This window comes from Strix aluco, chromosome 16 (genome assembly GCF_031877795.1).
Source record: "Strix aluco isolate bStrAlu1 chromosome 16, bStrAlu1.hap1, whole genome shotgun sequence".
Classification (NCBI taxonomy): Eukaryota; Metazoa; Chordata; class Aves; order Strigiformes; family Strigidae; genus Strix; species Strix aluco.
In genome coordinates this window covers 3,856,276-3,883,661 of record NC_133946.1, presented here as the reverse complement: position 1 = coordinate 3,883,661, position 27,386 = coordinate 3,856,276, and the positions used below count along the sequence as shown (strand labels likewise).

The 27,386-nt window shown below is 52.1% G+C and overlaps 2 protein-coding genes across 13 annotated transcripts in view; one reads left to right on the top strand and one right to left on the bottom strand.

The window, feature by feature from the left end:
- Positions 1-27,386, bottom strand: part of WT1 (WT1 transcription factor) — a 93,129-nt gene that overhangs the window by 12,510 nt on the left and 53,233 nt on the right. For 2 of the 11 annotated variants that reach the window (XM_074842272.1, XM_074842273.1), the window contains exons 3-8: positions 26,055-26,191; positions 19,523-19,645; positions 19,156-19,258; positions 12,732-12,809; positions 3,326-3,428; positions 1,776-1,926 (exon numbers count right to left, since the gene is read on the bottom strand). In XM_074842272.1, the coding sequence (XP_074698373.1) occupies positions 1,776-1,926; positions 3,326-3,428; positions 12,732-12,809; positions 19,156-19,258; positions 19,523-19,645; positions 26,055-26,130 (634 nt within the window). In that variant the 5' untranslated portion in view covers positions 26,131-26,191. Of the gene's footprint in view, positions 1-1,775; positions 1,927-3,325; positions 3,429-11,720; positions 11,865-12,731; positions 12,810-19,155; positions 19,259-19,522; positions 19,646-21,252; positions 21,830-23,876; positions 24,756-25,540; positions 25,679-26,054; positions 26,440-27,386 lie in introns of those variants that run through there. The other 9 variants (XM_074842268.1, XM_074842269.1, XM_074842271.1 and 6 more) reach the window with 8 other exon arrangements.
- Positions 23,222-26,445, top strand: LOC141930862 (uncharacterized). Of its 2 annotated transcripts, XM_074842279.1 has the most exons (3): positions 23,222-23,432; positions 24,937-24,975; positions 25,572-26,445. In XM_074842279.1, the coding sequence occupies exons 1-3, from the start codon at positions 23,298-23,300 to the stop codon at positions 26,022-26,024; spliced, it is 627 nt and encodes a 208-aa protein (XP_074698380.1). In that variant the 5' UTR covers positions 23,222-23,297; the 3' UTR covers positions 26,025-26,445. The 2 variants fall into 2 exon arrangements, 1 of the variants encoding a protein (XP_074698380.1); XR_012625417.1 differs by lacking the exon at positions 23,222-23,432 and having other exon boundaries at positions 24,854-24,975; positions 25,426-26,445.

Below are 27,386 nucleotides of genomic sequence, written 5' to 3'. Positions count from 1 at the left end.
AGTGCACTATGCCTTGCTGCTTCTCTTTAGCTGCAACTAACCTCGAAGGCTTACATGGTCTTATCAATGGCAATGTTTGTATCAGCAAAAACAAGCTTTGGGAGTCAGGTTGGCCTCTTGTGGAAAACAACTTGCAAAGGTTTGAGAAATAAGTTTTGTTGTGGCAGAAAATCTGGGTCCACCACAGAAGAGGTGTGTGTGGGGAAAAAAAAAATGTTTTTCTTCTACCCTGTTCCACTATCACATAAACTGAAGGAGAAGGAAGGGGCATGCACAACCTCAAAGACAATGGGAGGAGTCTCTCTAAGGATGCTAGACAGCCATAGTCCTATCCCTTATGTCTTCTGGGGCTTTTTTAGCTCTACATGCCTAGATTATATGTGGTATAATGCTGGAAATCTCCAGCTGAGGGGAAAAAAAAAGATTGAAACTGAAGTCCTTGTGATGCATCCAGAAATAATACTGCAAAAGCCAAACAACTAAATGGAATAAAATACAGGACCAGAACAAACCAATTATGACTGTTAAAATACAGAGTAAATCACTTTAGGAATGAAATAAATAGTGATTATAAGAAAAATGCAGAACTGTTTAGGCATACTCAACAAAAATACCACAGTTAATGGACCCCGAAGATCTCAAAATTTTCTTCTGTTTCCAATTTATTAACAGAAAATAGAATAGCATTTCTGTAGACCTTCAGCTCTAAAGACTAAATTCCAGTCACAATCTAAATTATCTTGAATGTGTAATCTGAGCAACACTGAAGATGTCTATCTGAATATTTTGTGACTTGCCCATTCAAAAATTAAAAATGCTTTTTAATGTTCATTTCTCACCTATAAGTATTTTACACAATTAACTAATGTCACCACATGGTCTCCAAAAGGAAAAGTTTGCAATTCTTTTAAATGCAGTCTGCTAGCTCGCAGCAGTATTGACTGTCTTCCTGTCTGTTTCATCCCTTTGACCTTCTGTCATGTTATGGTTAACTAAGCATTCCTATTTACAGATTTTATCCACAGATTTCTAGGTTAGCACAGAAAGAACTGTCTAAATAAAAATATGATAGGCAATCAAAAAAATTCATAAGGAGCATATCTAAAGGTATATCATAATTATACATTTTCAATACTATAAATCTCCCAACAGGGAAAATAATTCTGTTTACTCTTTGGTGAGGTGCAGCAGGGCATTTGATTTCCACATTTTGAGCTGTAACTTACATTGCCTGAACTCAAAGAGAATCCAGATCCGAGCCTACAAATGACTGGCTTCGGGCTCAATTCTTCTGGGAAAGATTCCATAGCAGGGAAGGTCATTTGCCAATCCCTGGCTCCTCCCCCAACTAGAAAAGGCTTACACAGGAGGACAAGAGGATGCTAAATGTCTAGGTTCCTCTTGCAGAAGAAACTTCTTAATAGTTAACAACAGCGAAGATTTGGAGCAAGCTTTGATGCTCCCGAATGGGGAGGGGGCAGGAAAGTAAGACGATTCACAGCCCTGAATGACGCACTGTAACAGTCAGAGGGAGGGAGGTGACCTACTTGCTGTCAGCGCTGCTCTGTGGTTTTCTTCACTAGATTCAGAGAATCTTCTGCACCCAAAAGAGGGACTGCCCAGATGACAGAGCACATACATACTCGTCTGACAGATTCTCACTGCCCCTGACCTGGCAGATCATTTCTTGCACCTTATGCTATTTTAAAATCACCCTACCCACTTTGCTGTCCAGTGCTGTAAGGTGATTTATACCAATCCATGCTGACACTTACCAGTGTGCTTTCTGCTGTGCATCTGTAAATGGGACAACTTAAAGTATCGCTTGTTACAGCCCGGGTACGCACACATGAAGGGACGTTTTTCATTTGTCTCACTTGCCGATCGGACAATAGCTGGAGCTACTCCTGGCACCCGTCGGACATCCTACAATGACAGAGACTTGCTAATGCAATGTCTATGTTGTCAAGCTTTTACTTAACATATTCAAAGATAAACAATCAGAGGCACTTCTCCAGGACAAAGAGATACTTAAATATATTATACTGCAAACAGGCAATTTTATTTTATTCTACATTAACGAAGTACAACCTTAGTATACCTTCATCTGTTCTTTGCAGAGTATTAAAATTATTTGAAGGTGAAATACAGTGAATTCTACTTATAAAATTCTCTCACCAATATTTATATGCAAGATTCAATGGGCCAGATTCTGACCTCATGTATAATCACACAATCCTGGAAGAACAGTCACTGGCATATGAAATAGCTTTAGGCTTATACCAGTGTAAGAGATAAGAGCACAAGCCAGAGTAGCATTCTGCTCTTTATTTTAAATATTCATATGAAGTTAAAGGTCAGGGAAATGAATGTATTGGGTTAATATAAATTGGTAAAAAAACAAAACAAGAAAGACTGTCTAGGTGGAGCTGGTGAATAGTTCAGCCTTAATGCATTTTGGCCACTGTCACAATGTTCCGTCAAAGACGATGATCATCTTCTGGGATAATGAACTTCCTTAAACAACGTCAACTGCTTACTTATATTCACTCAACAAAAGCTGGCTCATGAGCCTATTTCTGAGAGCTTGCTACTGAATAATGACTTGTTAAACTATACAGAAAAGGAAAAGGAGAAAAGATGCTATCTAAAAACACTGATGCATGTTGACAACACAAAGCAACACAGAAGAGACAGATATTATGTAATGACTCTGGCATCAGTTTTAAGAAGATATATATTTCACAGTGGTATTTATTGATTATGTGACTACTTCAGAAAGGGAGGAAATTAACTCCCATGAATGGTAAGTTCCTTTCAGATATTCACGAATTACTTAGTCGTTAAGAAACAATCACTTATTATATTTTGTTTTAAGGAAATATGTTTGAATTAGTAAAGTTTCAGAAATCCATAAAAGCAAAATGTCATCTAACACTTTCTTATATATAGTTATCAGACATAGTCCATTGTAACCACAGAAGCTTCACACAGCCAAAGCGACTGGAGCTGGAAGTTGGAAACTGGACCATATATTCTGGACCATCCTGAGAAGCAGGTAAGGAATATTGCCTCGCAGACATACTTTAGAAGAAGAAATAAACAATTTTAAATTATTGTGTCAGAAAGAAATCTTACATTATAGTTCAATGGCTTCAGTGAAGTCGGGACACTTATGTAAACCATTTCTTGATAACAGGGAAACCACAAATCAATTTATAAATTTTATAAATTTATAATTTATAAATACCAGTGAAGTAGTAAATGAACATTATAAACAGGCAACAGTTTTACTTCCCTACAAAGAATGCCCTACTATACTCACCTGTATGCCTCTAAAAACTCCATGGGTGTGTATTCTGTATTGGGCCCCACAGCTGTATAGCATGGGAGCGCTGTGGTTCTCATTTTCATATCCTGCTGTATGGCTGTGAATAAAGAGGGAAATAATGGAAAATGAAATATTTTTCCGTACTCAGCTCCACGTGAGAGGTTTCATTTCTTAAGTCAGTGATAACATATGCAGAGTTCACTTTTATAGCCCGGATACCCAAGTTCAAATGAACTTCACCTAAGGAAGCCTGCTCTGCCTCCATATGGATCTGCTCCCGTGGGCACAGTGCACTGACTCCATACATACATCTATTAGTATCCATTAAGACAGTCCAGTAAAAAAAAAAAAAAAGTCATGATTTGAACTCTGATGTATTTCCACAAAGATTTTAGGTAAGAAAAAAAATCCACATAGCAGCATAACTGTGTCATGTGCACATGTACACATTATTTATCAGTTAAATGTGGGGCTGGCTATTGCTAATATCTTTTGGAATGAGCAAAATGCCTCAAGTTTCACGTTAAGTGCAGTGGATTTTTGTCAGCACCTCATGACTCAGATATTACCAGATACTACCAAGAAAGTGATGACATTTATAAGAATAGCAGTCATGTACTCATAAACAGAGATTAAAAATCGGTGTCCAAACTATTTATCCCACATATCAGCTTGCAGGATGCACTACAAATTAACCCTTTATAAAAACAAAATAAAATATATATACTAGGTATAAATTTCAATATTCCTCATGTAGCACCACCACAATAATTTTAAAAATTTGTAACCTTTGCTGTGTTTTGTGGGTGTCAGAACCATGTGTTTTATCTACCTATATTGTTCAAAATCCTATGTTCTCCTGTCCAGAATGTTAGAAACATTGCTGTGTTTCCTGTTTGCAACCTTCTTAATGTCAAAATTACGTAAATAAATTTTAGGTTTTATTTTTAAATTAGTATGCTACATTAGTATGTACATTGCCACATGTATTAATATACATTGGCAACAGTAAGTGTTCATGTTTTACACTGCACTAGAAATTAGAAAGCCCAGAACAAAGCCCAAGGGCACACAGCTAGGGACAGAGATGGATACATAGGATGTTATCCCACTCTTTGCCAAATGCTTGCAATAGCAATTTGAAGGGGTCCCTGAGGCCCAGACTCTCATTTCACTGGTTCTTCCTTTCCCTTCACTCAAAGTTCATGTGCAGAGTAGAATTACAAGGAAGTTTTAAACCTCTTAAGTGATTTGCAGAACAACCAGTGGAACTGGAATGCAGGAGATGTCTAAATGGTTTGTGAACCTCGCTCAACAGGAGGGGAGCAGTATCTGTGAACAGCTCTTGCTGCAGCATGTGGGCTGCGTTCCTCATTATTTGTCCCCAGAGTGGCTTGCAGGCTGCCACCTGGAAGATGTGTTCCTTTAGATCAATTCCTTTGCTGCTTAAAATGCTAGTTTCAAATCCTGGCTCCACCTGGCTATTGAAATCACAGGCTACACCTTTTAGGAAGGTATGCTCTGTTTATTTCTGTTTTAAGTGGCAAACAGGTGATCATAATGAAGTAAGTTATAGGGTGGAGGCAAGAAAGTATCTCTGATCTGTAGCAATATTTGTAATAATAGCTAAAGGAAGATACCATTATCTGATTTAAAGGGATTAAACTCTTCTCTAGATATGTATCATATCCAATAGGGTCTCCTCTCTTCTCAGGGCCCAGATGTGGCCTTTTGTTCCCTAATACAAGTAACAAATTACCATTCTCTTAAAGCAGCATCAAATTTTCCTCTGTTTAAAGGCAGCAAGTCCATAGATATTAAAAAGAAAAAACAGTTGAAAGACACCCAACCCATGGTGATACCCACATTGATTACAAATTAAACAGTGCATTTTAAAACAGAAATTAAATGAAAACTATCATTTATAGGGAGGAAGTTCCGCAGTAGAAGCTATTGCTGATCTGTAACACAGCAGCAAATCAAGGGTAAATATGAACTTCAGCATTAGTCACCCTAAGTAACCACTTAACCTCTCATTCACACCTGTACTACCAACCTTAGGCATTACAATAAGCAAGAGACACAAAGATAGATAAGAAGAATTCCCAGGACAGAAACTTTAGAAGGAAGAACGGAATACACAGTAAAAGCTTATACCATAAAACAGAGTCTAACTTTCCCTCCAAATTCACATGATTTTCATCATGTAGTGATAACCATTTTTGTAAAGACCAGTCAGTTCTGGGGTAGTTCCTCCCAGGAATAAGAAGCAGAACAAAGACCTTGTCTGTGCCCTAAGGAATGGCTTGGTGAATGGGAGGTATCCTCCAGAGGATCCCCATCTCAATTTTTATTGCACAGTTGGGAAGCCTTCCTCAACATTCAGCCTTTTTCATGCCTCCTCCCATTATTTCTAGTTATATTCCACTAAAACTGTGCATACAACTGCAAAGCCTTGAAGATTAAAACCTGTTTTCTGAGCCTCTTGACCTATAATATACTAAGTAATGAATAGCCATCTCCATAACCAGCTCCCTAGGAGAAAGGCTTTAACAATCAGGAACCCTAGTTCCCATTTTACATTGGGCACATTTCCATCAACACTGGCTGGTACTTGGTGTGGTCATATGGATGATGACAGCAAAATGGATCACGTGAGATTTCTTGGTTAAAATACTATTTATTCACTATGAAGCGCTACGGAATAATCTGACCTGCAGGGAGATAGAAATTAACAGGTGAATGTTCTTTCCAGTCAGTGGAGAAACTGGAACACTGAAGGAGGAGTTTTCACAAACCGTCCCTACACCACTGCTCTCTTGAACTTCACCCTGCACCGATAGTAACCTCATTGTGAAATACAATTTTTTTTCTTCCAGCCTCTTTACTCAATGCATCCATGATGTATGCCACAAAACGTATACCACAGTTTGCACAGTTGGCTTGTTTCATTTTGCTGCGATTTATATACTAAAATAAAAGCCCTGATAGAAGAACCTATATAAATCTCCTAAATACGTTACTGCAACTCAAACACTTACTTTACTGCATACAAGAGATAATGATTAGATGCAATGCCACATACATGAGCAGTACAAGTAACTGATGAATTTGTACCTGCAGTACATTAGCTAAATGGAAATCTTAAGAGGGTTGGAGATTCCTTGACTTTCATCTTTTCTAGTCAGGCATGCTATGTTTAACTAGGCAAAGAGACAATTCCTTATATACTTAGGCCACTAAATCCGTAAGTATAATAATGAAAAATTACCCTGATAGACTCTCAGGACTAGATAACAGCCTAGATCTCCACCGCAGCACTGCAATGTGTACACTGTACACCCCAGATATGCATTATAAATTAAAAAGAAGATGCATTAGAGATTACACTGCACTGTTCAGATGAACAGTGATAATCCAGGGTAGGTAAACACTGATACTTTGGGAGAGACAGCCTTCTGGGACCAGGACCCAGATGTCCTCTCCCAGCAGGATGGGCTGCTCAGGCAACACCACAGCAGCCTGGAGAACTGCCAACAGAGCCGCTCGCCGCCCTGCTGCAAGTGCACTCAGAGCACAGCTGAGAGCACAGCCAAAGCTCCTACGCTGTGTCTTCCCCTGCTCCAAGGGCTGAGCAGCCCCCGGGAGAAACTCAGCTAAAGCCAGGGGGATAATCGGGGGCAAACAGTTGACCTAAGCAAAGAAGAAAAAAAAAAATCCCCAGTAAGGCCCAGAGTTATAGTTAGGAGAGACAATAGACACTTGGGATCCTCCACAAGTCCTAAAAGGAGTCAAAACTAAGCAGGGCCAGATGCAGCCAAACTGTCCTGCCAGGATCCAACAGAAATTTTTGTTCAAGCAAGGACTGAAGGATTTGGCCTCACAGTCTAGTTCTGCCTTTAGTTGTAAATATACAACTCCCTTTAACTTCAATGGGAACGGCACAAAGGCAGAACTGGACTATAAATATTTAGAATTTGAGTTAGTTGGTGAAAAAAAGACTCAGTATATTTTGTTCTCTGGTTCTAGGCAGCCAGAAACAGACCTCGAAACATAGCCATAAAATGTAACTCTAGATAACTGGGAAACAAAGACTGATACTTACGCAACATAAAACGCTAAGCAAGCGCTTTGTGTTGTAGAGTATTTAGAAGCACTTGCATTTACCATTAGCCCAGCGAATCCTTAACACTCGGAGAGTAGCTCTTTTAAAATGATTAATCTCAAAGTTGTACAGATTGTACAAAGATTAATAAAAATGAAGGTTTTACAGATGAGAATGTGTGATGAAAACCAGAGCAGCTTTAGAGAGTTGTATCAATCTAAGTGGTTATAAAAAAAACTCATAAAAGATGACATTCTAATCTGAATATTTTAGAAAATAATCAAGCTGCAATTTCTCTCTCACACCATTTTTACTTTGTTAAGCTGAAATTGTCTGTCTAATGTATAAAGCAGTTACAACTTAATCTGAGGAGTTAAGCTTTTTATTATTATTTCATAAACCAAAAAAGGGAAGCTTTAGGGCATACTGAGGAGAGTTAGAAAATTTCAGATGAAACGTGAATACACATTGATTCATGAGATTCAGACTTGGAAGAATAAAAAAAGCCAGAAAGCAAGATTACATAAAACAGGCACCACATTAAGCCTCAATTTAATTGTGTTTCAATGCAGGAACAGGAATTTTAGGGTTTAGAAACAGAGCCAAAAATGAGGCAAAGTGAGGGTGTGGGCTAGTCCCGTTGATAACAGAACATAAAGGAAGAGAAGTAGAGTTAATTCCCTCTGCTAAAATATTTACCATCCTAGCACCCTGGGAAAAATATGTATGGAGACAGCAAAAAGATTCTGATTAGTTACATAGAAGATCACGTTTCTGCCTGGTTTTTGTCTAATACTATTACAGAGGGTGGAGTATAAAGCTGCATTTTTATCTTCACTTTCCAAGGCAAAGGAATATTAAAAAATGTGATTTCACAGATTACAGCCCTTCTGCCATCTTCAATGAGAAAACCAGCTGGTTGATGAAACGAAGACACTGGATTTTCAGGGGACCTTTGTCTCTCTGACTTCCATAGTCTTTGTTTGGTTTGGGTTTTTTTATGATTGACCTGAGTGGAATCAGGATTTCACCCAACACTTCCCTTCAAAATGAGACCCTCAGCTATCAGTGGGAAAGGGAAAATTCAGTGGGAGAAAAACAATAGGTCATTGTCCATTTCCAATTCAACTTGATGGCAGAACTGAACCCAAGTAGGAAGCTTTGCACCTCCAAATTTTTCTAATAGTACCGCCAAAGCTAAACAGAAAAACCTTTACAATTCATTCCTAGACAAAATAAATTTTCACTGTCTGGTTTTAGATGCAGTTTTAATAGTGTTCTACAGAGCTCATACCTAATTTTCCTTCCTCAGTGAGCCTGAGCAAATGGCAATAAATACAAATTTCCATGGAACCTGGTAACTATTTAACACCCAAGCAAAACCAAAAGGGAAAAAAACAAATTTTGTCTGGTTATATACTCGATTTCAGGTAACTGTTGGAAATATGAATCCAAACTTTTTACTTGAGTGGCTGAAGAAGCAACTATGCAATATTTCTGTTAAGTCTTCCTGGTGGGTATGTGGCTACACTTCCTGTCTACCATGCCATATCATTTCCTACTTGTGATAAGTTATTTCCATGTCACTTCTATACAGAACTCATCAAAATATCAAGGAGAGGTTTATAGTCATTAGGTCTACCTCTACAACCACACTATGAAGGGAAGCAGCATTTTCCACATTGGACAAACAAGAAAGCAATGCAAAAATATTAAGGACAGAAACTGAAGGCAAAGGTGTCACTAACGTGGGACATTAATTTTGAAATGTCTGGGACCTGAGTTCTCAGGGTAATAAGCAAAGGACCCACTGACTTTCCTGCAACAGCATAAATCTGATCTTAGCTACTCCAACCAAAATACCACAAAATGAGAAACAAACCATCAGCAGTCTGAAGAGATAAAATCTAATCCCACAGTGATGTTCACTGCTTTAACCATGAAGCTTTCCTTTCAGATCCTTGAAGCTGCCAGTATGTGTGACAGCTCTTGCAGACAACAAGCCAGCCCTCTCTCTTGTCTACCCAAAGTTCAGAAGGTGATGGAGAAGTCCCTGGACAAACAAGCAATACATGATCAAGGCACTAGCTCACACAGCACTTCCTCATACGAGTTATAAGCACAACTTGAGCTCAATCTTTGGCATTCAGAACCTAAGTGAAAACCTACAACATAGATTCAAGTCACTTGGACTATATGGTAGCAGTAGTGGATTGTCTTCTTCTCCAGGGACAACTCCTTGCAGAGGGAAGCTCAGGCTGGGCCATCAGACCTCCTTTTGGTTTGCCAGCAAGTAGAAACATCTATAATTCATGGCTGCAGCCTTTTCTATCTGCTTCCCCGTTTCCACCTCTCTCCCCTTCCCCTGCCAGTCTATCACATTGTTGCACTCTGTCAGAAGACAACATCTCTGTTCACCTTATGTATCTCTCTCCGCCACTGAGCCATGGCTGGCCAGGCACTCTATTCCATACCTTTTACTGCCCACCTCTGCTTGTCACTCAGGCCATGCCTTCTACAGTCTGAAACCACACAAAGACTAAAACCCACCAAGATGAAGAAACTTCTTGCCCTCAGTTCCAATATCCGACGTTAAAATATCCAGGGAGAAAAATACATTCAGGGAAAAAAGTCCTCTAAGGCCTTAAAGCTATAGGCTGAAGCAGGCTCTGAGCAGATAAAATCATTAAATAGTTCGGAAGCCAGGCTCTTGCTTCTGATTGCACACAAACAGGACTGTTCATAAGCTTGCAACTCAAAGGGAATGATTTTCACAATGTCAGCTTTGGCCACCTGACAGTATTCCTTGCCAAATTTCAAACTTTTAATCTGGAGTGAAGAGATTCTGGAGCTGATCAGGCAAATATTGTCAAGAATGTAAACAGCTAAAACCAGAATGCTCTCAGATAAACTGCTAGATACCTTAGACATAGAAGCTGTTAACTACCTGAAATGCACAGCAACAGCTTCATTTCAGTATATTAAACTTACGCTGAACACAAACCCAGAAAGCAAGCTACTGAACTGGTCTACTGTCAAGTATAAAGTATATGGCCCATAAGTTTTATATAAATGTAGAATTCTCTAACTATTTGCAGAACTTACTGGTAATGTTTTTTTCCTTCTTATAAAGTGTAAAAATCTTATCAAAGCCAGGAAGGCATGCCAGGGAGAACTCAAGGCAAGGAGCTAAACAAGGACTGTCATCGTTGGACAGAATCTAGAAGCTCCATATTTCAACAGAAAGATTGATTCCAAAATTCTTAAATTACAACTACAAGATTGAGAAAAGCATCTGAAATACTAAACGCCTGGGAATCACTTATGAACAGTTCATATATTTTAAAGATGTAAATCTTGGGAAGAATACCTTATGTTCATGGCAACTGAGATTGGAGGTACTGTGTATTGTAACTCTCAGCCAGAAAAGACAGATAACTATTTTGGCTCATATTACCAGTGATGAGGCTATGTCTAGCACTGATTTTCCACAGATTCTACAATCTTGGCCTATACCAAAACTTTCAACTTTGTTTTACCATAGATCATTCATCTTGGTTTCTTTTTTTCCCCCCCTTTTCATGCATCCTAGGTCACATACTTTACACTGCTAACAGTCTGACTCCTGGACAAGTAAGAAGCCATTTATTTTGTTCAGTACTCCTTTAATATTTCTATTGTGTCTTTTTTTTTTTTTTTTTTTTCACTGAGTTCCCCAAAGAATAACCTCTTCCTTGCTTTAATAACTTGGACCTCGGTCAAGGTTGATGTGTTTCTCCATTTTGCAGGATATTTTCTTCAGAAGAGACAAAACAGTGTCTAATATTGCAATGACTGATCTTTAAAGGGTACAGTTTAAAGAGGAAATCAAAAACACTTATGAAAAAAAGAAGTAGGAAGTAACCTTTAAAAAGAGACATAGCAGCAAAGACACTGAACTGTACACAACTGTAGGATTTGGGGATGTTCTCCAACCACAAAAGAGCTCCTTGAGAGATCTCTTCAGGCTCAATTCTCATTCATTTCGATACAAATAGTTTACTGTGCTATCTTCTCCCTCTAACCTTCAAACACCATTTGTGAATGAGCTAGAAGCAGACCCATAATATTTTTTTTACTTTATCACACTACAGCACTGTACACAAAGTCCATCTTGAAGAAGGTTTTCATATTTATGGACAACTACATGAAAGTGCAGACCTACGCAGGCTTTTCTAGACTTCTGCTGCTGTTCACTTGAGACGGCACACTGAGAGCATCCCAAAGCAAGCTGGCGATACCCACCTTCGGGAGTTTTCACAACCTGTTATCTACTCAGAGCAGAGCGGGCCAAGATCAAAAGGCGGCTCTTTGGCTCGTGGCAGTGATCGTAGATGAGCCAAGGAGGAGACAGGGTGCTGCACCAACCTAGCGGGTCTCGCTCCTGCCCGCGCTCCCCTGGGTGCGTTAGAGGACACCCAGCCTGGAGCAGGGCGAGGGAGGCACCGGGAGCCCCGCGCCTCCTTGCTCCCTCTCGCTCGCTCCTTCTCCCTTCCCCGTCCCCGCAGCCCGTCCCCGACCCCAGAGCCGGCCGGGGAGCGCGGGGGACCGGGGGAGGCCCGGCGGGGGGCGAGGCCCGCCCAGGCCGGGGCGGGCGGGGGCCGGGAGCGCTGCCCCCCCACACACCCCCCACCCCTCCGCGGGACCCCGCGGCGCCTCGGGGCCTTCCTGCCCGCCCGGCAGCAGGAAGCCCCGCGGGGGAGGCGGGCCGGAGCCTCTTCCCGGCAGGTGGGAGGGCGACAATGGCCGGGAGGAAGGAAGCCGGGAGGCGGCAGGGCCGGGACACAGGACGCAGGGCCCGGCGAAGGGAGGGAAGGGGAAGAGGGATGGTAGGAAGGGGCGACGACTCGAGGAGGAGAGCGCGGAGGGGCAGCAGCTGCCCCGCCGGGACCAGCCCCGGGACCCCCCCACCCCAGCCCGGCCCCGGCGGAGCCCCGCGGCCGCTGCCCTCGGCTGGCGCGGAGCCCCGCGGAGGCTGCTCGGCGGCTGCAGAGGGCCGCCGGGGAACCTCGCCGCTCCAATACCTACTGCTGAACTGAATGGCCTCAACCAGGCAGCACCCCGACACCTAAGGTGGGATATTGCAAGTCTTTTTAAAAACACGGTAAGCTGCAGCTGGATGATGAACCACTGTCGGAACTGGTCAGTATTTTCTCGTGCTAGTGACCAGATTCAAGTCGTAAAATACAAGATAAAGTTAGCTCAGTAACCCAACTACACTAGGGCAAAAGATTAGAAAAGAATAAAGCACCTTACCCCTTCAGTGTAGATCCCAAGTTCATTTGATTCCATGTCATGCATTCAAGCTGTGAGGTCATTTGGTATAAATTGTCACTGTCAGGAAAATACGTAGAATTAGAACTAAAATTACAGCGATCGAGTAAAAACCAATACATCAAGATAGCAACATTTTCTTTGCTATTGTTTTAAAATATATAATAGTAGAAAGTGAATTTATTTTATATAATCCCTTTTATCGATGTATTATGATTTTTTTTAAAATAAAATGAAATAAATTAAAAGAATAGCTATGGATTGGAAAGTCTCTTTGAATCTGCCAGCCTACCAATTTGTAAATACCTGGAAGTGGAGACCGAAAACTTTTTGCTTACAGAAAAGTAATATCCGATATTGACACGTTGAAATTAATGAAACGAATATAGGCAGCCGGGCGGGCTAGCGAAGCAGATTATTTGTTTTAAAAACGCAAATCTGTTAACTGTTTTAAGCAGGAGTGTGAGAGACCACGTGGTTAATGGAGTGAAGCAAGCTATCGTGACTCGTGATGGATGTTCTACACAGAGGGGCTTGACAAGCAGGAGAGAAATGGGGTGGCTGAGCGATAAGAGGAGCTCACCGCTGGAACGCGCTCCTTCCGCGCCGCTACGCGCCGAAGCCAGCGCGGGCGGCAGCAGCGCCCCGCGCCTCCCGGCCACCGCTCTCCGCTCGGAAGCCGCAAACTGGGGCTTCAAAGCCAGGTAACCGGCCGGGGGGCGGCCCCGGGCCGCTGCGGAGCCCCGCGCAGCGGCCCGCCCGGCCGGCCCCCGCCCCCGCAGCGCTCCCTGCGAGGCCCAAGAGGTGCCGTCGCCCGTGGCACGGCCCCCCCCGGGTAGGCTGCGGGGCTCCCCCCACAGCTCAGCTCCCCGCCGCCGCGCAGCCTCGCCCCGGCGGGGAAGGAGGGCGGGAGCCCCCGGGCCTTTCAGCCGGGCTCCGTGATTAATGCCGGGGAACAGCCGCTCACAATAAACGCAAGTCTCCTTGTTGATTAATTACACCTAAATTCGCTGGACTTACGCGGTGAATTTATATCATTCTGTTATTAGAAGAGGGTATTTTTTTCTTTTTTTTTTTTTTTTCTTCGTGGCAGGTAGAAGCGACCCAAAAAAGTCAGATTCCAGTGGGAAGCTTTTGCGTATAAAAACAAATTAAATTACTTCAATCTCGAAGTATGCGTAATATCATTTGTCAGTATCACTGGACACTATTATTCATTAGTGTGTCTGAACTGCTATTATGCTACTACAATGTCCTGCATATCAGCTCAGGAATTGTTAAACTCTCCTGCAGTTTCCCCATTTGCAATAGCAGCCCGTGCTGGTCTGTGCCAACTACGTTTTGCAATTCCACGAATTCTTCCTGTAATGCTGCTGTAATTAATTCCTCCAGGACCCTGATTTTTATTAGAAGTGCCCGCCCGATGCATTTACAGCAGGAGATTTCCCTTTAACTTTCTTTCGCTTGACAGTTCATTTATAAGAGCCTCCCCCACAATATCCACTTTTTTCCCCTCCTTTGCTTTTTCATAAAGCAATACACTTATTCATCTTGTCACTGCTCGCAGCCACTGTATAGCATGCCGCCTTTGGGTGACAGTGTCCAAACCGCTCCGAAAGCAGCGCCGTGTCCAGGGCCGAGGTGAAGCCGCCGCTCCCCGCCCGAAGCTCCCCCCGGCCCTCCCCCACTTCCAGCCGCGCCTCTCTCCGGGCTTTGCGGCTCCGACAACAGCTTAACGGCGGAGCCCGACCTGGCTTCAGGTTTTGAAGGGAGCCCGGAGTGGCTGTCGGGCAGGCTGGGCGTCCTGCAAAGCTCTCGGAGAGAGGCGAGCGAAATGCCGCTCTTTCCGCTAAATCCCGCTCTGCCACGCTCGGTCCCTCTGGCTCGGGGCGGCCCCACCAGAGACCCGCACCCCCCCCAACCCCCCCCCCGCCCTCCCGCGGCAGTTGCGGTGGGACAGAGCCGGGGGGGAACGCCGGGGGGAGCCGGCGCCCGGGCTGGGCACCCCACGCCAATCCGGGCTCGGACTCCACGCCAGTCCGGGCTCAGCACCCCACGCCAGCCCGGCTCAGCACCCCACGCCAGCCCGGGCTCAGCACCCCACGCCAGCCCGGGCCGCCCCCGGCGCCGGAGCCGAGCCGGGGCGCGTTTCAGCTGCGCGCCTTGGGGAGAAAGGGACGTTCGATCTGAGGCCCTGAGAGCGGATTCCCGCGGGATGCGCTGCGGTCTCTCGGCACGTCGCGCGTGGGCTGTGCCCCGGCACCTGGGTGCCCACGGAGGGGCACCCCCACACCCTTCACACGGGCTGCAGAGAGGGTCTGCGTGATCCCTGCTGCCGGCTGTGGCCAAGGGAAAAAATTTCCTTTCTGTGGAGATGCCGAGCCCACGACCCTGCGAGGTTTCCATCTCCAAACACCCGGGACTGCCCAGGCTTTGGCTACAGCCCCGCGGGGGCAGGTGGGCACCGCCGGGCCCCGCGCCCCGACAGGCCCCGAGGCAGGAACGGCCGCGCCGGCCGCCGTTTGCCCGGGGGCCACCGGGCGTCGACACAGGATGAAGCATCTCGCATCTGACATGTGACAGAGAACAGGACATCCCCAACTTCATTTACACCTCGCCGTGGTTTATTATTGACAGTCCCGTGAGATGATCTCATGGAATTAACAGCTCCTCTCAAAACCTCGGCTTTGGACGAGGTTTGAGTGATGAGAAGGAAAGCGGGGTCTCCGGGGATACGCCTGCACTGATTTCAATCTGAATCCTTGGCCCTCCGAACGGCCACAAAGAAGACACTAAAAATAACTTATTTTCATTACAGAGATGCTTTTAAAGAGAAACGAGAGGAAGGGGGGGAACGTTTCTACAACGGGGATTAATGTAAGTTGGAGTGGAATAAAAGGAAGTCAACGCTGAGCAAAAAGGGAACTTAAAAGGAAACCAGTAGTAGATCATATAGAGTTTGTTTTGGCCTGCATTGCAGTATTACCGAGTTCTTGACCTCTGCACAGAAAGAGCTATAATCTGAACCGAGACTCCTCCACTTTTAAAGTCTTTGTAAGTGTGACTCACAGTAAATTTTCAACGTCGAGCATGTTTACTACATTAAACAGCGCGAGGTAGAAAAGTTCACATCACCATTTTAATGGGCCCACAAATGCTCGCCATCTATCGCCCACTCGCAGCCCGCGCGGGTCTGTCACCCCCGTCCAGCCACCGACAGCCGGTGCAGTGTTCCCTGCCTGCGCTATAAACAGAGCGAGTAGTTGCCGAGGCGAGAGATTTCAGAGATACTTTTGCTTCCAGTATAAGAATTACGATCTTTTGACCATTTCTTTCAAGCTGTCGCCTTCCCGACCGCTTCGCCTCGGTGCGGGAGAGAAGGCAACGCTGTCGCGGCCGTTGGCCACCCGGGGGGCTCCCGGCCGGGGGAGCCAGTAGCGTCTTCCTGACGGGCCCTTGAACCCAGCCGGTGAGACGGCGAGGAGGAGGAAGAGAGAGCATCAGGTGGAGGCGGTTCACCCTGCATCTCACCACGGCTGCTTTCTCGCTCCCGCTGTGCTCCCGGAAGGATTTACCCCTCGGGTCGCGCCCCGGCGCAGCAGAGACCCGCGGCGGGGGGACGGCGGGGACCAGAGAGCGGCTGCAAGGCCGGGCGGACCCGAAGCCTCGGCCGGGGGGTGGTGAGCGAGGGCCCACAAAGGCCGCCAGTGCGCTACTCGAGCGTCCCGGGGAGGTGAGAAGGAGAGGCGGTGCAGGGCGGCCACCGGCTGTCGCACCCCGCCAGGGAAAGAGGCGGCACCGCCCGCTCCCGAGCTCGGTGCCCCCGCCGCGTCGTCGTCCCCGCCGCTGCTAAAGGCGACCGGGAGCGCCTGCTGTCCCCAGCCAGCGCCCGGAACGACGGGCGCGACCGACCCCGCCACGCCGCGGATGAGCGCCATCCCCTGCGCCCTTGCTGCGCGCCCGGCGCAACGGGCGCCAGGCGCGCAGGGAGGCGCGCAGCGGGCGCGGGCATGGCCGCGGAACAGCCTCACCGCCCCGTCCCGGCCACACCCGGCGCTCAGATGCGGCAAGCGAGCCATCAGTTGTCAAAGCGGAGCTCGCAAACTTGACCTGAACAGGGAAAAGCCAAATAACTCTTCGCGGAGGAGGTACGGAATAAATACGGTCTTAAAAAATAATAATAAAGATTCCACCAGATTAATATCAATATCGCCCAAGACGGTGCGGTCCGTTTTCAGGCCGTTGAAAATGTGGCTAACCGCACGGTAACTGGTCACCCACTTTCTAGGAAGAGCACTTGTGTGGCAGGAACATGGGGGTTCTCAGATGCTTTTGAACACGTGCAGGAGGGGAGGGGGCGAGGCCGCACCGAGCTCACCCACCTGTTCGGCCGTGGGTGCTGGAGCAGGACCTGCCCTCGCCGTCAACAAGTTCTGCCCCGATTTACACCCCCACACGCCAGTAGTGGTTCGTGTGAGGTTTAAGGGCTTAAATCCTTATCCTACCGAAGTTAAGCAGTAAACCTCCCAGGGAGCAGAGCCGGATCAAGGCTAAGCTCGGGAAGAGACCGGCCCCGCAGCGCAGCTCTGCCCATCCGCGCCGGGCCCGGGGCCCGAAGCGCTGGGCGAGAGGTGGCCGCACCTGGGCGATGCCAGGCGGTGCCCACCCTCCCCGCGGCCACCTCGGCACGGGCACATGGAGGAAGGAGACAGGTCTCGGCACAAGCTGCGGTTTCCTACCGGAATCGCACCTCCCAGGGCTGGGCTCGCTCCACGGAACGTACAGGCGGGTACAAACGCCACGGGAGGGAGCGAGCGCCCGCGATGCCACCACTGGGAGCCCCGACACGGAAGCCCCGACACGGGAGCGGGAGGCGAGGGCGAGCCCCGGGGTGGCGGGGCTGGGCAGGGCGGCGGCTGCCCGCGGCGGGTCGGAGCTGCCCTCCCCGAGCCTCCCTACAAACCGTATTTATAGATTTCCCTGCGAGGCGAGCAATCTCTGCCACTTCAGCGCAGGGCTTCGCCCCGCCAATTATTCTGCAAGCTAATCTCTCTGGATAGGCTTCTTTCCTTCCTTCATTACCTCATTCCCTCCTTCCCTTGACGTCAACTCACGTTCATTAGCGAAGTGGCTTCTGGAAGTGACAGAATTTTGTTGTCCCACATCCAGTGTTGATTAATCAGAGCTGATATAACCGGCCTACAAGAGGAGCCGCTCGCGGCTTCCTTCGCGGCGGCACATTGTTTTGTGTGCGAGAGTTACTTAGCAACTCCAAGATACGGGACTGGCTCCAAGTTCACAAAAAGTTGAAGAATAAATTTTGGGGAACTTCTCTGCTCACTAAACACGTTGTAAAACTGCAAAGAGACACGCCCAGCCCTCATGCCAGACTGAAGAAAACGGGAAGCCGAGCTCGCAACGGACCCGTCTGTTGGCAAAGAGAGTTCGTGCTCGCAGCAAAGCTCCAGCTGCACCTTTCTCCCGGCAAGGAAATCCGATAGGTTTATTTCCCCGTTTTCAGTAAATAACCTCCCTGCAGGCCAGCCCCCGTCGCTCCTGGGAGCCATCGGGAGGGCTCTCGGTCCGCAAGACGGAGCCCCTGGGCACAGCTGGGGTTTAATTGCCTGTACCCCGCTCTGCCCACCGCTGCCGCTCACCAGCGAGCGCTCCCGCATCCTCCCGGCTGCGGGGGTTCCCAGGGCCGGGCGCTGGCAGGGCCGCAGGAGCCGACGGCTGCGCCCCACGGGCCGGCTCCGCTCCGCTCCGCTGCGCAGCCTGCGCCGAGGCGGAGGGGCCGGGCAGGATGGCGGAGCCGCGCCGGCCGCGGGCAGCGAGGGGAGGCTCGGGAGCGGGGTTTGGGCCGGACTCCGCCGGCGGGGCCCCGCAGCCTGGGCTGCCCCGGGCATTTGCCCCCTCCCCGGCGAAGGGGAGGGCAAATCCGAGATCCTTGGCGCCCGCGGGGCAGGCATGCTCCCACGAGGCCGGGCAGCCCGGGTCCCGCTTACCCGGGGCGGCTTCCCCGAGCCGGCAGCGCAGCGCCCGACCCCACGGGAGATGCGCGGCCAGCGGTGAGCCCCGCCACCGCCCCGCGCAAGGCCCGGCCCGGGAGGGCAAGGCGGCTCGGGAAAGCTCCGAGAGGTGGCGGGGCTCGCGGCGGAGGGTGAGGCGTCTTTTTTGGTTTTGTGGGGTTTTTTGTGTTTGACTTTGTTTGCTTTTGCGGGTTTTGTTGGGTTGGCTTGGGTTGGGGTTTTTTAACGTGTGAACCTTTTTTCTTTTGAGAAAGGAAAAAATAAATCTGTTTCCTTGAAGAAAGGAGAAAGCTGTTCGAACGGCATGTGGGGGGAGAGACCACGTCCGAGCAACAACCCACGCAAAGGCAAAGCAAAGCTCCCTGCCGCGGAAGTACCTGTTGTAGGGGGTCCGGAGGAGCAGGGCCTGACTGCCCGTGCAGCTGTCGGTGGGGGTGTGACAGCCGTACACCGGAGGGGGCACCGAGTACTGCTGATCCCCTGCAGAGAAAACGGCCAACAGTTAACCGCTGTGACGACCAGCCGCCCCCCCCGCCCCCCCCACCCCCCCCGCCTTGTGCTGCGGAGGGGGCTGCAGGGCCCCGTCCTCCAGCGTTTGGGCAGCTCCAGCTCTGTGCCAGGCCTGCAGGAGGGCAGCGGCGCGACTCCGGAGCCACTCCGGATTGTCAGCCGGCCGCCAGCGCCCTTCGCGGCGGGCCCCCGCGGCCGGGAGCGCGGTCCGCACCCCGCGGAGGCTGCAATTACCGAGCGAGGGCTGCTGGCTGATGGGGTCCTCGTGTTTGAAGGAATGGTTGGTAAACTGGGCGGCGTGGTGAGACGGCGTGTGGCCATAGCTCGGGGTCCCGTCAAACGCCACGGTGCTGTAACCTGCCGAAGAGACCACAGCGGGGTTAGGAGGAGCCTTGAGCCCGCTCGGCCACCAGCTTCCCGCGAAGCCTCTCGGCAAGCTCCCACGGCCACGCGCCCACGGCCCCGCCGCGGGCTGCCGAAATACTTCGCATTTATCCCACCGCATTGACCTTCCCCCGGTGCCGCTGCCCACAGTGAGGTAAAAAGACGCAGTAAGGCTGTGAACCTGTGCCCGCTCTCCCACCGCCCCCGCCCCCCCCCCCCCCCCAAGCACACGCACTTCGGGCGGCTGCGGGCGCGGGGCAGCGCGGGTGGGACCCCCCCGCCGCGGGAGAGGAGCGCCGGGCAGCCCGCTCCGAGGGGCGGAAAGTCGGAAGTCTCGTTCGTGTTTAAAGAGAACAGATCGGCTTCGGTAATAAAAAGGATGTTTTCATTAATTGTTGCTCATATTAAAGAGGAAGATTTCCATCTGCTCGGTGTACTCCTCTGTCGTTTCCAATTTAGAAGTTACCCTTTAATCTTTTCTTTTCTTTTTTTTTTTTTTTTTTTTTTTTTAAGAGCAGCTTTCTGAAGAGTCTGCAATAAAGAGGCGGAATGTTACATGAAAAAATAAAACTCCTCCTTTCAACGAAAATTGCTCTCCAAAATAATAAACAGCCTATTTTGTTTCCTACACCGAGCAGATTCAGATGGAAAGAGACCACCTCTGCTGACCCCGGGCCGACAAGAAATCGTAAATCAGGTGCCTGGACACCAACTCTCATTAATGACTTGGAGCTGGCTAAACAACTTCAGCTAAAAAGTAATTACAAAGTAATATTATCTCAGAGGCTTCTCGGCTCATCAGCATTTAGCCCGAGAACCAAGCTCCTCCGAGAGTCACTCTTCCAAAAAAACAAAACAAAAAGTCCGACGCGGGCTGGGAAAAGAAACCAAACCGACGCAGAGCGCTCCCTCCCTCAAATCCCTCTCTCCTAACCCGCTTGTTCCAGCACGGGCACCCTCCGCAGCCCCGTCTGGATGAGCCGTGTGGCCGGAGGGCGATTTTGTTAGCCGAGAGGGAGCACTCGGGACTGTTCTCAGGTCCCTTCGGTGCTGAGTGCTCGGCGCTGTGCAGGTCTCTGCCTCACCACTGCCGATCGATAATCACAATTTCAGAGAGAGTAAAACGGAAGGGCAACAAAGGGATCGGGTTTTGCTTCTCCGTTTTATTCTCTCTGCAGAGTCTGGATGCAGCGACATTACAGCACTTAATTAACCTGCGGGCTTGCGCGGGAGAAATTAAGTGAGCGATGGGGAAGAAAAAAAAAACCAAACATACAGAAGACTTTGAAACCTTCACCTCTGCGATGATCTTAAGCCGGCCGTGAGACTGCGGGGCTGGGATAGAAGAGGGACTGTCTCGACGCCAGCCAAATCTCTCCCACATCCCCCTCGCCCTAGGAGCAGAACTCCTTTCGCCGCGATGCGAGCGGCGTTGACAGGCCGGTACCTCGCGGGCTCCCACCCCACAGCTGTTTCTCGCTCCTTATCTCCTCCCTTAGCCCTCAGGGTAGAGGCTCAACCTTCAACTCCCTTTTCCCCATTTCCCTCTGCCTCTTTTTTAACTTTCAGAAAACACTGACACTTTCTACGTTACTTTTGGCCCGGCACAGACTTTCGGTGACCTTCAAAACTCAGCTCGGAGCAGGACGAGGTTTTGGCCGCATTTTCCGGTGTTGCCTGACCCAAAGTTTCAGGAATGTGATAAGAAAGTTGAGTTCTGAACCAAGCTGCCGATAGTGAGGTCTCTTTAATTAGGGCGTTATCAGAGCCAGGCCCGATTAAAATGTGCTGAAAATAATTGAAAGTTGTACATCTGCTGGAGAAAGGGGCCGCTGGAGGCATCCAGTTGTTGGAGGAGCCCAGCTGGATGGAAGAGACAGGCGAACGAGAAGAGAAAATTTGGGCAGAAGTTTCAAAGCCTTAGTTCCCTAACCCCCACCCCATCCCAGTCTTGGCAGAAATGTCATCGCAGAGCCAAGGTAGCGTCTTTCCCACGGTCGCAGGAACGGGCTAAAAAAAAAAAAAAAAGGAGTTCAACCTTGAGGAGAGCCAAAGCAAGAACATTTTATCCATCCACGGAAAAAAAAAAAAAAAAGCAAACACCGCTTGCAGAATTCCTCCTTGCCGAAGGAGCTCGCTGCGTGTCGCCGAAAATAGTTGTGGCTAAACCCCGGTGCCGCCCGTGCAGGGAGGCAGCCCCGGGCTGAAGGGACCCCCCCCGCCCCGCGGGCGCGGAGCAGGGCCCTGGCGGAGCAGGGGAGGGAGCCGGGACACGGGCCCCGCTCCCGCTGCCAGGCTCTGGCGGAGCCGCGATCCACCCGGCCGGGCCCGGGCCGTGCGTGGCCCTCGGGCCGCTGCGCCGCGGTGCTCGGGGCAGGCGCGGGTGGGGGGGTTCGGGGCTGCGGGGCCGGGGGCCGAGTAAAGCCCAACCCGGGCCCCATGTCTGGGTGCGCTACGGGTTCCGTTTCCCCACGGCGTGGTTAAACTCCGGCGAGAGGACGGCGCGGGGTCACTCTGTCCCTCGCCCACCCGCTCCCGCACCCAGGGCCGAGTTTAATTCCCTCACCCTCGGCTCCATCTCGTCGCTCTTTCGGCCCAGCGATTACCAGTCCTCTCCGATGTCTAAAATCCTTTCAGAAGTCTTTTTAAAAATCCCCGGCAGAGCTCCCGGGCCCGGCGTGCTCTGTGCTAGGGCGACCGCAGGCCGAGTCCCGCCGCTCAGAGCCTGCGGCCCCCGCGGGGCGCGCAGCGGCTGCGGAGCCTCGCCACGGCCCCGACCCCGAGCTCCGGGGGTGCTGCCCATCGCTCCCCGCCGGGCAAGGCCCCGGCGGCCCGCTCCGCGGTTCCCGACGTTAGAGCCCGGCGCCGGGCGGACAGCGGGGGCAGGGCCGGGGGGCGAAGGCAGCAGAGCGGTGGCAGCGGGACCGCGGCCCGGCACCGCCCGCGGGAGGCCCGTGCGCGGCCGCGCTGTGGAACAACCGCTTCCCCCCCGCCGCCGCCATCGCCTCTCCGCACCGCAATCCTCGCCCCGGGCGCCTCGCCGGCCCCGGGCCACCCCTCGGCGGCCAGCACAGACCGCGCCCGCCCGGCCCCGGCCTCCGCTCCGGCCCCTTGCCCTGCCCGCCGCCAGAGAGCCGGGCACAGCCCGAATCGCCCGGGGGTTCCCGGGGCGGCCGCCCCCAGACCCTCTCTGTAGGTACGTGGTTGCCCCCAGGGCGTACAGCAAGCCCGAGATCCCGGCCGGGCCGCGCACCCTCCGCCGCTCCCCCGTCCCCCGAGTCTCGGGGTCGCTATGGCCCGACCCCCCCCCCCCAACTCGGCCAGGCCCCCCCGGCGCCTCGTCCGGGGCCAGGGAGTGCGGGACTCGACAACCCGCGCCCCCGGGGCCAGTTGAAGGAGGGGGAACAAGACCCGAAAGGGCTCGGGCAAGCTCTCCGCACGCTCGGCCCCTTCCCTTCTTCCTCGCCTTTGCACCACCAGAAGATGTTTATACTGCGGCCACTGGAATTAAAACGATTAGGTGACGATCTCGGTGCCACACGCAGGGAATGACCCATCGCTCGGCCCTGCGGCCCACGGGAATTTCTCAGGACGGTGCAAACTGCAGCCTGTCCCGGCCACGGAGATGCTGAAAGGAAACTACGAGGCGCCCCTGTTTGTTTATCCCGGCCTGGGGGCGTTCAGCGCTCCCGAGGTTAATTCGACACGGGGCTTGGAATCACGCGGACTGAGGCTGTCGGATTCGGGAGGAGGTTTGGAGGTACACACCCCCCCACCCCCCCCACCCCCAAGATTTGTAGAGGGAATCGTCTCGGGGCACACTGGCCCCATCTCCATTCCAGGGCTTGCGCCGTCCCCGGCCCCAACAAACCTTGGCGAGGCGAGAGGCTGCTCCAACCCGCGGAGGGGGCGGGGGGGGGGGGGGGCTCCGTTCCGCCGGGCAGAGCCGCCCGCTGCGGCCCGCCGCCCCACGGGAGGGGTGGGGGCGAGCCATTCGTGGCTCCTAAAACTCCTGGGAGCGACGCGGCGGCCGCGCAGGGAGGGAAAGGAGGCACGGAAGGGCCGGCTCGCCTAACCCTGCCCGGCGGCTGCAGCCAGAAAGGCCGGGCTTGGTGTTTACACCAAGTGCGGCCCGGCAAGGCTTAGCGGACGCCTGCGGGGGCCGCCCCCCCGAGCCCGGGCCGCCCGGCAGCGCTGCCCTTACCCTGGTTGCGGATGGCTTGCTGGCCCTCCAGGCAGTTGGGCAGGTAGGGCCCGTTGGGGAACATCCGAGCCTGGCCGGAGGGCGGCTGGCTGGGCGGCGGGGCGCCGAAGGGCCCGTAGCGGCAAGCCCCGGCCGTGCCGGTGAACTGGCCGGAGAAGTGAACGGTGAAGGCGCTCAGGTACTGCTCTTCGTGCGGGTCCGACCCGTTCCAGCTCGGCTCCTGCTTGATGAAGGAGTGCGGCCCCAGCGAGCCGTAGGAGGCCCCCGGGGGGAAGTCCAGGACGGGAGCCCACTGCGCCGCGCTGCTCACCGGCATGGCGCAGTTGCTGTTGCCCGGCAGGGAGGGCACGGAGGGCAGCAGCGCGTTGAGGTCTCGGACGTCGGAGCCCATTTGCTCGCAGACCTTCTGCCTGCCGCCGGGCAGCCAGTCTGCCCCCGGGCCGCACTTGTTCCAGGACACCTGGCCCCTGCCCGCCAAGCCGGAGGCCGGCTCCGGCTGCAGGCACCAGGCTGGCGAGCTCAGCCCTTTGGGGGACGTTTGCTCCGCGACGCAGCTCCCCGGGTCCAGCCCTGCGGGAGCCGGCAGCAGCGACAGGGCAAGGTTGTTCTCCAGGATCGCCTCCGGGCTCGCACCCGCTGGCAGCGCAGGGCACGGCGGGGGGGTCCGTGTGTCGGGCTGTCCGCGTGTGCGGGTGTGCGCCTGTCTGTCCGTGCGTGTGTCCGTCTGTCCGCGGGGAGGGGGGCACAGCCGCCTCGCACGCCTCACCTCGGATGCCTGCTCGCCCTCAACTTTGCAAAGCTCAAATAGAGGCGCTTGCCGGGGAGGAGGAGTCAGCCACGCCGATCCTCCATTCACACAACCTCCGCCGAGGGGCTGCCCACAGCCCGCTCTGCTGAACCCCGCCGGACCAGACACGCGGGGGGAGGGAGGGGGGCGAGGAGAGCCGCGGGGGGAGGGGGAGAGGTTACTGTGGGAGAATATATCTCCCATACACATCACTCCCACCCTTCTTCTGGTGCAAGCGCCACTAAATCTCACCCTAACGTCCCTTCGCTTTAGGAGAGCCTTGCGAGACTCTTAGAGGGATCCAGGTGGCCAGTAAGTACGTGCTGGATGACTTCCCCCGCCAGATCCGTGCGTGTCCGTGGGGACCCCCGAGGGCGGCGGGGTCGCAGGCCCCGGGGACAGCGCGGAGGAGCCTCCTCCCTCGCAGGAGCCAGGGGAAGTGACCCAGCCCGGGGCGGGCGGACCCCGTCCCTGCCGGGGGAAAGTGCCTTTCCAGCTGCCTCTCCCGCTACGGGAGGAACCCGCGTGTCCCTGAGCTCCTGCGGGGTCCGGATTGCCTGCCCGGGCCCCCGGGCCCGCACACTGGGGGCTCCCTGTCCCTGGGCGGGGGCGGGGGAGATGGGACGGGTGCAAGGGGACCAGGGCGGGCGTGGGCCCCGTCCCGACCCCGGCCCTCCGACCTGTCCCTGTGTGAGGGGGAAGGAAGCGGCTGGGCAGGCGGGGCAGGATCGCAGCGCTGGAAGTAACCTGCTTTTGGGGCAGTCATGTGGCACTGCTCCTGGGGAGCCCCGGGCTCTCTCTCCCCTTCCCAGCCTCCTGGACAGCAGCCCCTCAGCGTGCATCCCGGGGGCGGCGGCGGGACAGCCCCCGCTGGCACCTTAGACGTTATCCCCGGACCGTCCTTCCAGGCGACACGGCGAGTTTCGGATCAGCCCCGGCAGCGAGCGATGCCAGATATCGGCGGTGCAGGACCGGCGGGAAGCCCCTGGCCGGGCGGCAGAGCCCCGCGGGACGTGGCGGAACCCGCCGCGGCCAGGCGCCTCCGGGACCGGAGCAGAGCCCGCAGGCTCCCCCGCGGGACACGCTCCCACCGAACGCGACAAGAGGGATCCTGCCGTCTCCTTTCAAAACTACTAATTAATAATCACCCGGGGGCGGGGGAAATAGCTTCTACGAGCACGCGTGGGACAGCTCCCGGGAGCAGAGGGCGCGGGGGAGGCTCCGCGACCCGGGGGCCCTTGCGCATCTTCACCGGCCGCTATCAAAACCGCGGCACCGCAAATGCCGCGGGGGCCACGGCTCGGCGCACCCCAGCAGCGCACCGCCGCCCCCCCGCTGCCTCCCCCGCATTTTACAGCTAAAATAATGAAAGAAACGCCGTGAACACTTACCTGCCGCTGGAAAGACCGAGCCCGTTGTCTTCCCGGTGACAATGTACACTTCGGTGTTTCCTTCCCCCCGCGTCATTAAAGGTTACCACCAGCATCGCCAATCTTGAAACGATGTTTTAAAATTCAAAGGGTAAATGCTACAACAAAAGAAATTACAATAGGTCGTTATTAGAATAGCCAAGTACAATTTAATTTTTATTTAAACTCTTTAACCAAAACAGCCGGGTTTTGTTATTAGAAAATTACTTTAATTTTCATAATCTTCAGAGCATTCCCGTTTAAAAATCTCTCTTTTGATGTGTAAATCTATTTATTCCGGAAATCTACGTGTAACGTAAGAGCGAAAGATTTGTTGATTATCTTTGCTGATATTAAAGATCATCTAAATTTACAGGATCTGTCGCTTCTTACGAGTACACACAAAACTAAACCACTCTCGGACGGCGTTTGTGAACGCAGCCCCTGCCCGGGGCGGGGAGGGCGCTGCCCTTGCTGACACCTCCGGCCCTCGACACTTGCTCCCCTCTGCCCCCCCCTTCTGCCCGTTCGGGGCTCCCCGCGCAGCGCGGTCACCCCCCGTACCCGCAGGGACCGCAGAAAGGCGAGCGGGGCTGCTGCTGGGTTTGCTCCTTTCTGTCACGGACCGACACCTGAGGCTGGTCCCTTACATCTCCCGCTCTAAAATAGACGACGTACATGCAGGAATAGAAGTCTTTGGCCAGCCTAAGCGGAGTATTTAATTTCCCGTGAAAACGAGATCTCCCTTGGTACAAAGAGAAAAAGCCTTTCCCGCAGCGGACTATTTTTCGAACCAGTGGGTGTTTTTATTTTTTTTTTTTTTTTTTTTTGAAATAACCTAGCTTGATAACTCTTCTTGAAAGGGAAAGACATTTTCTCGATCGCGCAGGTCTGCGCTGTTCCACCTGGGAACAAGAGCTGCCGAAGTCCTTCCAAATCTTCGCCTTTCCCGCACTTCCCAGCGGTGAAACAAGCGCCCTCGGTCCCCGCGGGACCGACAGCGGGCCGGGGGACGGCGGGGCTGCAAGCTCAGCTCAGCTCAGCTCAGCTCAGCTCAGCTCAGCGCCCCGCCACCGCGCCCTCCCGGGCCACCGCAGCCGGGCGGGGCACGGAGCGGGCCCGGCGCAGGCACGGCGGCCGCGTCCCGGGGGTGTCCCGGGGTGTCCCGCCTCGGCGGTGCAGCCCGAGGAGGAGGAGGTAAGTCGCTACCCCGGGACAGGCTGGGGACTTTCAGGAAACGACCGGCGCCGCTCTCTGCAGCCGTTCCCCAGAGCCAGCACCAGGGAGAGAGAAAAATCCCCCGCCCCGCAGTTT

What these genes read in the sequence shown, in the direction of transcription:
- LOC141930862 (XM_074842279.1), top strand. Translation starts at nt 23,298, where the DNA reads ATGCTGAAAGGAAACTACGAGGCGCCCCTGTTTGTTTATCCCGGCCTG. An exon ending in ATTCGGGAGGAGGTTTGGAG is followed by an intron (nt 23,433 to 24,936) that starts GTACACACCCCC and finishes CCTTCGCTTTAG; the next exon opens with GAGAGCCTTGCGAGACTCTT. An exon ending in TAGAGGGATCCAGGTGGCCA is followed by an intron (nt 24,976 to 25,571) that starts GTAAGTACGTGC and finishes CCGTCCTTCCAG; the next exon opens with GCGACACGGCGAGTTTCGGA.